Source organism: Otolemur garnettii, unplaced genomic scaffold (genome assembly GCF_000181295.1).
Source record: "Otolemur garnettii isolate 467f Iridium unplaced genomic scaffold, OtoGar3 scaffold00032, whole genome shotgun sequence".
Lineage (NCBI taxonomy): Eukaryota > Metazoa > Chordata > Mammalia > Primates > Galagidae > Otolemur > Otolemur garnettii.
In genome coordinates this window covers 1356096-1365226 of record NW_003852427.1, presented here as the reverse complement: position 1 = coordinate 1365226, position 9131 = coordinate 1356096, and the positions used below count along the sequence as shown (strand labels likewise).

General features: G+C 49.5%; 1 protein-coding gene across 1 annotated transcript in view; it reads right to left on the bottom strand.

The window, feature by feature from the left end:
* ALAS1 (5'-aminolevulinate synthase 1) overlaps window positions 1-2965 on the bottom strand; it is a 22674-nt gene extending 19709 nt beyond the window's left edge. Inside the window, 2 exon segments of the mRNA XM_012804902.2 lie at window positions 1623-1842; window positions 2803-2965. Coding sequence (XP_012660356.1) covers window positions 1623-1821 — 199 coding nt within the window. The 5' untranslated portion in view covers window positions 1822-1842; window positions 2803-2965.
* Between the last annotated feature and the right edge of the window lie 6166 nt (window positions 2966-9131).

The following is a 9131-nucleotide window of genomic DNA, read 5'->3' as shown; positions in this document are numbered from 1 at the left end:
AAAAAAAAAAAAAAAAAGACGCAACTAATTCCTGAAAATAAATCCTACAAAGGATTAAATCCTTCCTCCTTAATGAAAAAAACATTCCTTTCTTACAAGTCCACACCCAGAGAACACACCTAAAAGCCAGTAAATTAAAATATTCTATAGGATTAAGTGAAATCTGGAAAGCCTCATCATCTCCTAGCAGAAATACACCAAAACTAAATTCAACTTTTGGGTCTTTAATAAAAACAAAACTTTATGGGCAGCACCTGTGGCTCAGTGGGTAGGGCTCTGGCTCCACATACCAAGGGGAGGGTTCAAACCCCGCCCAGGCCAAACTGCAACAACAAAAAAAAAAAAAAAAAGAAAAAAAGCTGGATGTTGTGGTAGGCGCCTGTAGTCCCAGCTACTTGGGAGGCTGAGGCAAGAGAATCGCCTAAGCCCAGGAGATGGAGGTTGCTGTGAGCTGTGACGCCAAGGCACTCTACCGAGGGTGATAAACTGAGACTCTGTCTCTAAAAAACAAACAAAAAAAACTTTATATACAGAAATAAAAATACATATATTTAAAAAATTACTAACAAAGGCAGCACCTGTGGCTCAAAGGAGTAGTAGGGCACTGGCCCCATATGCTGGAGGTGGTGGGTTCAAACCCAGCCCTGGCCAAATACTGCAAAAAAAAAAAAAAAAATCACCCACAAATACTGTATTCCACTCATATAAGGTACTCATGGTAATTAAATTCATAGAAACAGAAAGTAGAATGGTGCTGGCCAGGCACTGGGGGACGAATAGGGGGTTAGTGTTTCATGGGTATGGAGTTTTGGGGAAGGTGAAAAAGTTCTGGAGATGGATGGTGGTACTGGCTGCATAGCAATATGAATGTACTTAATACCACTGAACTATATATTTGAAAATGGCTAAAATGGCAAATTTTCTTTTTTTTTTTGAGACAGTCTCACTTTGTCACCCTCAGTAGAGTGCCATGGTGTCACAGCTCACAGCAACTCAAACTCTTGAGCTCAAGTGATTCTCTTGTCTCAGCTTCCCAAATAGCTGGGACTATAGGCACCCGCCACAGCCCAGCTATTTTTAGAGACAAGGTCTAGCTCTGGCTCAGGCTGGTCTCAAATTCTTGAGCTCAAGCAATCCACCCACCTCAGCTCCCACAGAGCTAGGATTACAGATGTGAGCCACTGCATCTGGCCTAAAATGGTAAAGTTTATGTTATGTGCATTTTAGTACAAGAGAAATTTTTTAAAGAAAAAAAATCACTACTGTAAAAGCCAAAGGCCAAACATTTAAGGAGAAACCTGGCATAGAACATTCCAATTTAATATTTATGTAAATGAGGCACTGAGGAAACACTAAAACCCCAACAGATACTGACATGCAACCCAGAAACCTATAAAGTGGAACACTGGCCACCATTTTATCTTTAAAGACTGAAAACTAAAAGTGCCTACCTTGAGGGGTTAGGGTGACAATTACAGGAGATAATCCATGCACACAGCTGAGCCTGGCACGGAGTAACCCCTCCATGAGTGTGGCCCTCACAACCACTGTGGACTGGAGCTGCTTCTACTCTAGTAATAAGTGCAAATACCCAATGTTCCTTCATTGCCAATGACACTTACTCGCATTGGCTGAAGAGGTTTCTTTGATCTGCTGGCAGTCTACTGTTGAAGTGGACAGTGCCCGAGGGGCTGGCTTGGCCCCAGCTTCCATCATCTTGGGGCAGTTTTGGGCATAGAACAACAGAGATTTGCCTGCCTTCTGCAGAAAGGCCTGGGGGACTCGGGATAAGAATGGGCAGCGGCGAACAACAGTCTCCATGTCTGGAAAGTACACTGGCACCTGTAGAAAGACTAATGATTAATGATGAGTGACATCAACACTTGTTAATAACCAGGCAAATTCTACTGCAAGGTCACTGGGTTCAGGTGTCACCTGCAGTTTATACCAGGCATAACTTGGGATACTAACATGTCTCACTCAAAAATGTCTAAAGACAGCACTGTGGGACTCAACTCAGGATTGGTGATCAGACTCTACCCAAGTCATCAACTTCTTCATTCCCCAGGTCTATACAAAAGTATCTGCAAAGCAACCTCACCAAATGAAGTAAATACTGATGACAAATAACCAAAGGGGTGGAAGGATAAGGGACAAGTTAAGAACAGGTTTGGGAGGCTGGACGCTCCTTAGGGAGATGCACAGTGCAAATAAAACACCTTGGCACACACCCAGGAGGACAAGTGAGGCCAGGGAAGAAACCACTGTCATCCATCCAGGCAGGAAGGTCTCTTGGAGATCTGAACTTTGTCCTGGCCCCCGCCTCCAAAGGCATCCAGCTCTTGAGTCCAGGATTTCCCTGAGTTATGCCCCCCAAGCCCGGAAAACTGGGTATAACTGGAAAAGGAGCAACATAAAGAAAGGTAGGTGTGTGAGGAGAATTGTTGGGGGGGGGGGCAAGTGGAGAGGCGTGGGGCTATAAAATCGAGGGAGTTGGGTCTGGTGAATGGAGACAATCCTCAGGGAGTGGGGTTCAAAGGCTACCCGGGTCGAGGGCACGAGAGGGGTTAGGAGCAGGTAATTCTAACGCGGCTGGTTAAACACGGACAATCCGGAGGGGATCGAATGGGGGAAACTTAAGCAGCCTAATAGGCAAATGATCTGGAAGCTAAACGTCGACCCCGAAGGCGGAGGGTGACTAGGACAATGGGGGATGGGTTTCAACGGCTAGGGGAGCGATGCCCCGGCCGGACACGCGGGGTCTTTCCCTGGTCGGCGCCACACACGAGCGCGGGCCCTCACCTGCGCTGGGGACTCGGCGGCAGCGGCGGTGGCTAAGGCGACGGCGAGCGCTCAAGCCGAGAAATCCAAATGAACCCTCGTTACCCTTGTCCGCCAGCAGTCTCAGGCCGCGACCGCCGGCGCCCAGATATACAACCAGAGAGACCGCTGCGCATGCGCCATGGGCGCGGTTCGCTTCCACGCAGGCGCGCTGTGTCAAGCGCAGGGAGCCGAGAAGTGGGGGGAGTTGCACTGGGCTCAGTGGGTGGAGGTGGGAGCTCGGTTTCCCAGGCTCGCCTTGCCGGGAGGAGGAGGATTAAGGCGGTGGGCTGACAAAGTCATATTTCTGAACATCTTGCTACACCCCGTTGTAGCCTCTCCACCAACTACCTTACGTATGCTCCAGAGCCCTACTCCCTATTAGTGGAGCACAAACAGGCAAGGTCGGAGGCGGAGCGCCACTAGGGCCAACTAGGGCCTCACGGCTATTTTAAAGGGTGTTTTGAACATTAAATAAAAAGAGAGGATTCAGAGGTTCAGGGCCAGGGTCTGAAGTAGGATCCCAGCTGGGCTTGATTAAAAGTTTGTGAAGGGGTGGGGGGTGGGGGAAAAAAAAGTTTGTGAAGAAGGTTATCTCGCCCTAAGGTGAAGTGGTTGGTCCTGGTGGCTTGCGCAAGAGGCTGGAGGGGGACCTCGGTGTAGGGAGGACAGAAGACAAAGCAGAAGCGGAAGGAGACCCAGCTGAAGAACTTTCTGGTCTGAGATGACACAGAGATGGGGCACAGGAATAGGTCTAGATGGAACCCCATCCACTAGGGAAGAGGGGCGGCACAAAGCCTGATGATACTTAGTGTTTGACACATATTTAGTTACATTTTTTTATTTTCCATCCATCCAAAGCCCTTGTGGTCCCCCATAGGGCACCTGCTGGGTAGCTTAGCACTTCATCCCAGAGTTCAGAGTTGGGCCATGCCTTCCTTGAGTCTCATTGAAACCACACCTGAAGTGTAGGGCTTGGCAAACCCTCTGAGAAATGTCAGCCCAGCCACCTTGCTCCACACCCTTCCCAGCTGGCCCAGTCTGGGCTGGGCCTGTGCCAGGCTCAGACCTACCCTCCTCCACTCTTTCATAAAAAATCATTCAGGTTATTTCTTCCCAGCTGGGCATTAATAAGAAGGATAAAGTCCAGAGTAACAGTGACCAAGGTGTGTCTAGGTACTTGCCAATTTTCTTTCTCTGAGCACTTAGTCAGCTACAAGGCAGGCAAGTGAGTCTCAACCTGCATGTGAGGCACTTCAGTCCAGAGTGACACTAGGACCAGTGGCAGATGAAGGCTCTCATCTGTCAGTCTAAGAATGCTGAGGAGTCCTGGGCAATGCCCATTAGCCAGAGAGAAAGAGAAAGAAAAAAGTTTCAGCACTTGGACTCAGACCCAAATGCAGGTACAAACAGAAGAGGATAAGGGGCTTGGTGCCCATAGCTCAGTGGTTAGGGTGCTGGCCACATACACTAGGGCTGGCAGGTTTGAACCTGGCCTGTGCCTGCTGAACAACAATGAGACTACAACAAAAAAATAGCCAGGTGTTGTGGCTGGCACCTATAGTCCCAGCTACTTGGGAGGCTGAGGCAAGAGAATCGCTGGAGCCCAAAAGTTTGAGGTTGCTTTGAGCTGAGATGCCACGGCACTCTACCGAGGGTGACAAAGTGAGACTCTGTCTCAAACAAACAAAACAGGATACGGATGGTGTTGAATGCTTTGTTTATCTCTGGGCCTCACTTTCCTCATCTGGGCAGTGGGATCATAATCCCTGTTCCAGGTGATTTATTGGCATTTTTGGGTGATCAGAGACAAAACAGAAGCAGAACTTGACATTGGAGCTGGACATGAGTCCCAGACCCAGTTCTGAATCTTATTTTCTTGGCTGTGTCCTTGGGTAGGTCATAATCTCTCTGAGGCTCAATTTCCTGATTTGCAGAGCTCTCCCAGCCACTTCTGGTTGGCAGGAGGGTCAGGTGAAGTCATAGACTTCAGAAGATTGTTGTTTAAACTGGCAAGTCTCCAGCCTTCTGGGAATTTCCAGTTTAATAGAGAGAAAGGTTGGGAAACAGGCAGAGTCATATGGAAAGTGAAATAGAATGCTGTAAATAATTTTGGATGGAGGAGAAGGCTGTTACTCCAATGGGCTCTAAAAAGGAGGAGGATTCCAACCACAAGGAAGGCTTTCAGAAGAAAAGCTGGTGGATCTACTTGAGACTGGGAGATTGTTGGGGAAAGACCCAACCCTGTTGGGGTGGAGGTATGGAAGGGTCAGTGTAAATCATCCTGAATAGCGGAGCTGCAGGGTTACTGCCGGGATCTGGGACCAGAAGGTCAGACCAGAAAGGCCCTAAATAAGCCACAGTGTCAGGGCCCCCAAACCACCATTCCTGAACTATACTTTAATTCTGGCCCAGGAATCTGCATTTCTTTTTTTTGAGACAGAGCCTCACACTTTGTTGCCCTTGGTAGAGTGCCATTGCGTCACAGCTCACAGCAACTCTAACTCCTGAGCGTAAGCGATTCCCTTGCCTCAGCCTCCCAAGTAGCTGGGACTACAGGCACCCACCATAATGTCAACTTTTTTTTTTTTTTTTAATACAGTTGTCATTGCTGTTTTAGCTGGCCAGGGACAAGTTCAAACCTGCCACAGGCACCACCCAGGAATCTGCATTTTAACCAGACTGCCCTTCTGGTATTGTGAGGTAGGGTATTTGGGGGCCATACACAATTTGGGGATATGCTGCCTGAGTGATTCAAGGTTTGAGACGTCGAAGGGCAAGACTAAACCCCTGAGTTCTAATCCTGGCTCTGACACTTTTCTGGTTCTAAGATCTTAATCAAATTACCCCATACTGTAAGCCTTAGTTTTGTGACATGGACATTACCCCATCTGCCGTAGTGGTGAGCCTGGGGAGGCCCTATTCTAGTCTGGTTGTGATCCCTCCCCTGGGCTGCTGCTTCCCTTCTGCTCCCTCCTCTCCATTGTCACCCATCTCCTTTTTCTCCTCTCTCTTCTCTTCCTTTTCCTTCCCTACTTCCCTCTCTTCTTTCCCCTTCCTTTCTGTCCCTTTCCTTTCTCTTTTCTCTGGTTTTCTCCTCCCTTCTTCCTCAGAGTCATAGTATAAACTCATCTTATCTCTTGCCCTGGCCCTGAGCAGTTGAGCTGAGCCCAAACACTGGAGTTCAGGCCCCTTTCTGGAGATGACGCTAGGGCCTTTTCCCTCCCACCTAATCTGCATCACCATCACCGTCAGGGGCTGCTGCACATAGCAACCGCCCAGCAGTCAAGGCAGAAGGAAAATGTCAACTCCAGCCCTAGGATTCTGGGCCCCAGGAGCTATTTTTAGCAGTGTGCCTCCATGACAGTCAAGTACCTAACCCTGGGCGAACTTCTTTCTTTTCTCTGGGCCTCAGTTTCCACCTCTGTCAGCCAAGCAAGAAATCCTGCCCTCAAGGAGACCTGGGGGAACATGGAACAGCTTAGGAGATGGACAGAACCTCAGACCTGCTGCCAATTTCACTGTGGCCTTGGACCAGCAGTGTTTCTTGGGGTGTCAGTGACCTTCTTTATAGTGGTAGATACAGACAGTATAGTGCTAGAGGTTCTGGAAATTGCTCAGCTCCATCTTGGAGGGTTAGAGGCATGAGCTCACAGAGGTAGGAGCCATTATGTGAGGTGGAATTTGGGGGTTGATCAGAGGAGGGATCTGAGGTCCCCAGCACCTACTTTGTCCTGGCCCTGCTTTTCGAATCCCTCTCAGACTTTGGTAGATTGAGAAAGACAGCCTAAGAGGGGCAGTGCAGGCCTGGTCCTGGGCTTGTGAAGTCAGCCACAGGGCAGGGTGAGCTCTGGTTGGGGAGGAAAGAGAGTAGCACTGGAGAGGAGCAAAGCAGATATGCCTCAGGAGGCAAGTCCAGGGCAGGCTTTGCAGGAAGTAGCAGCTTCAATCCTAGATAGCAGGAAATGCCAGAGAGCCCTAAAGGACTCCTAGACCTACCCCTCTAGCTTAGCACCCACAAACTGTTACCCAGAGATGTTCTGAGTGGCCCATATAGTGCTTATTTTAAAATGTGAATTGTTTGTCAACATTTAACCATCAAGAGATTTCTCATCAAACCTCAGATTTTCAGCTTCTTTTGAGGAATCAGCAGACCTGAAGCCCCTGGGCTAGCCCAGGCAGGTTGTGCTCTTGCCAGTTTTCTTCCAGCACCTACTTCAGAGGATCCCCTAACCCTGAGGACATGTAAGATCCAAGCAATGACCTGCTTGACCTTGTAGGCATCAGCATGTGTCCCCAGCCCTAAGACCCAAGGAAACTTAAGACCCAGAGAGGGCAGAGGACTGGCTCAACATCACGCAGAAAGTGGTGTCTGGGCTGTAATGAGACCCAGGTGTACTGCTTTCTAGTCCCACATGCTGAGTTCATAGCCTCTGGAGGAGGGTCTGGGGTGGAAGCCTGGGGGTAGGACCAGGCTAGCTCTCCAGAAAGGACTGGCTCAGGGATGGATTCCTTAGCATTTGTCTTCATCCCTCCAGCCCCTCCAGGTAGATCAAAGCAGGGCCCCTTGAGGTGGCCAGGTGGGGGCAAGTAGCAGGAGCAGATCAACCCTCTCCTCTGGCTGGGCACCAGATGCTGGACGCACAGGGTGAAGGTGCCTCTATCCCAGCCCTCCTGAGCTGCTGGAGAGACAGATGTCAGGAAAGGCACTATCACAGGCCATGACCAGGGTGGGCAAGGATGTAGGGATAGAGAATGGTGGAAAGGGGGACCTACCTCAGAGCTGGGGCCTGGTGTCAGGAGATGCCACCTGGGACAGTGCAGTTAGGTTGAGAGTCCCCAGTGAAGGCTAGAGGGGGCCTGGTATGGAAGAGAAACCTAGAGGAAGCCCGGGAGGCTGGAGCCAAAAAAGCAAGACAAGAAGAAGGTGTGGAAGGCAGGCTGGGGGAGCATCAGGGTCCCAACCAGCTACTGCCAGAGTCTTACCACCACCAACAGTACAGTTATCAACTAATGCATGGACCTTGCTTCTCTCTTCTCCCTATAAGTCATTTAATGGCTTACCTGGCACCTCTTCTTCTCAAATAGAGGAAGCTGGAACAAAGGAGGGGAGAGGGAGGGAGAGACTGAGAGGGCTCAGAGGAAAAGAGATGGTTGGGCAGGGTCAATAAGAAGAGGGCCAGGGAGCATGGGAACACAGTGAACAAGGACAGCAGTGGCAGTCACTCTATTCAAATGTTTGCCCTGATGCTGTGATTATGTGTACAATCACTGGTCCCTTTCAAAGCAACCCTGAAGGTCAGTGCAATTATTAGCTTCTGATAGAAGCTCAGAATTAAGTAACTTGCCAAAGGTCACACATTTGGCAAGTGGGGAGCATGGCTGACCTGCTGGCCTTCTGCTTTCTGATCTAGTGTTGAACCCATGAGGGATAGGGGGAATCACTAAGGAAGCTGGGAGGAATGACACTGGGGCAGCTCAGAGGGTCTCAGGTCTCAGGTCTTAGGGAAGACATTTCTCTACTTCCAGGTGACAGATCCAATTTGGGCAGGCAGACAGGAGCACCCAGCCAAGGAGGTTGACCAATACTTCAGCCCAACCCTGGCTAGCCCAACTCTTTGGAGAAAACACCCACTTCCGGGAACCACTAGGCAGGCAGCCATGACCTCAGGAAGCCTTCCAGACCCCACAGATGGGTGGACACTACTCACTCTTTATCCCCTGAACCTGGGTCAAGAGCTCTAGGCCCAGTTACACAGCACTAGGGCCCACAGTCTAACAGAAGCCTCCTTTCTGCCCTCCTCTGCTCCTTCTTTGGGGGTTACTGGAAGGAAAAGGGGGACTTTTCTAGAAAGAGGAAATTTTTCTTCCCTAAATTCCAGAACTCATCTCCAACAGCAGGGAACAGCAGCCCATTCCTCCCTGACTCTTCTCCCAGTTCTAACAGCCACCCCGTTATTTAATTTTCAGAGATAACAGTAATGGTAACGACAATCACTACCTTATTGCATTCTGTCTCTACCATAGGTATGGTGCTGGGCACTGTGTGTGTCTTTTTTATTTTTATTTATTTATTTTTTTAGATACAGAGTCGCCCTCAGTAGAGTGTGGTGGCATCAAAGCTCACAGCAACCTCTAGCTCTTGGGCTTAGGAGGCGATTCTCTTGCCTCAGCCTCCCCAGTAGCTGGGACTACGGGCACCCGCCACAACGTCCATCTATTTTTTGTTGCAGTTTGGGACCCGGTTTGAACCTGCCACCCTCAGCTGGCATACTACTCACTGAGACACAGGCACTGCCCTGTTTTGTTTT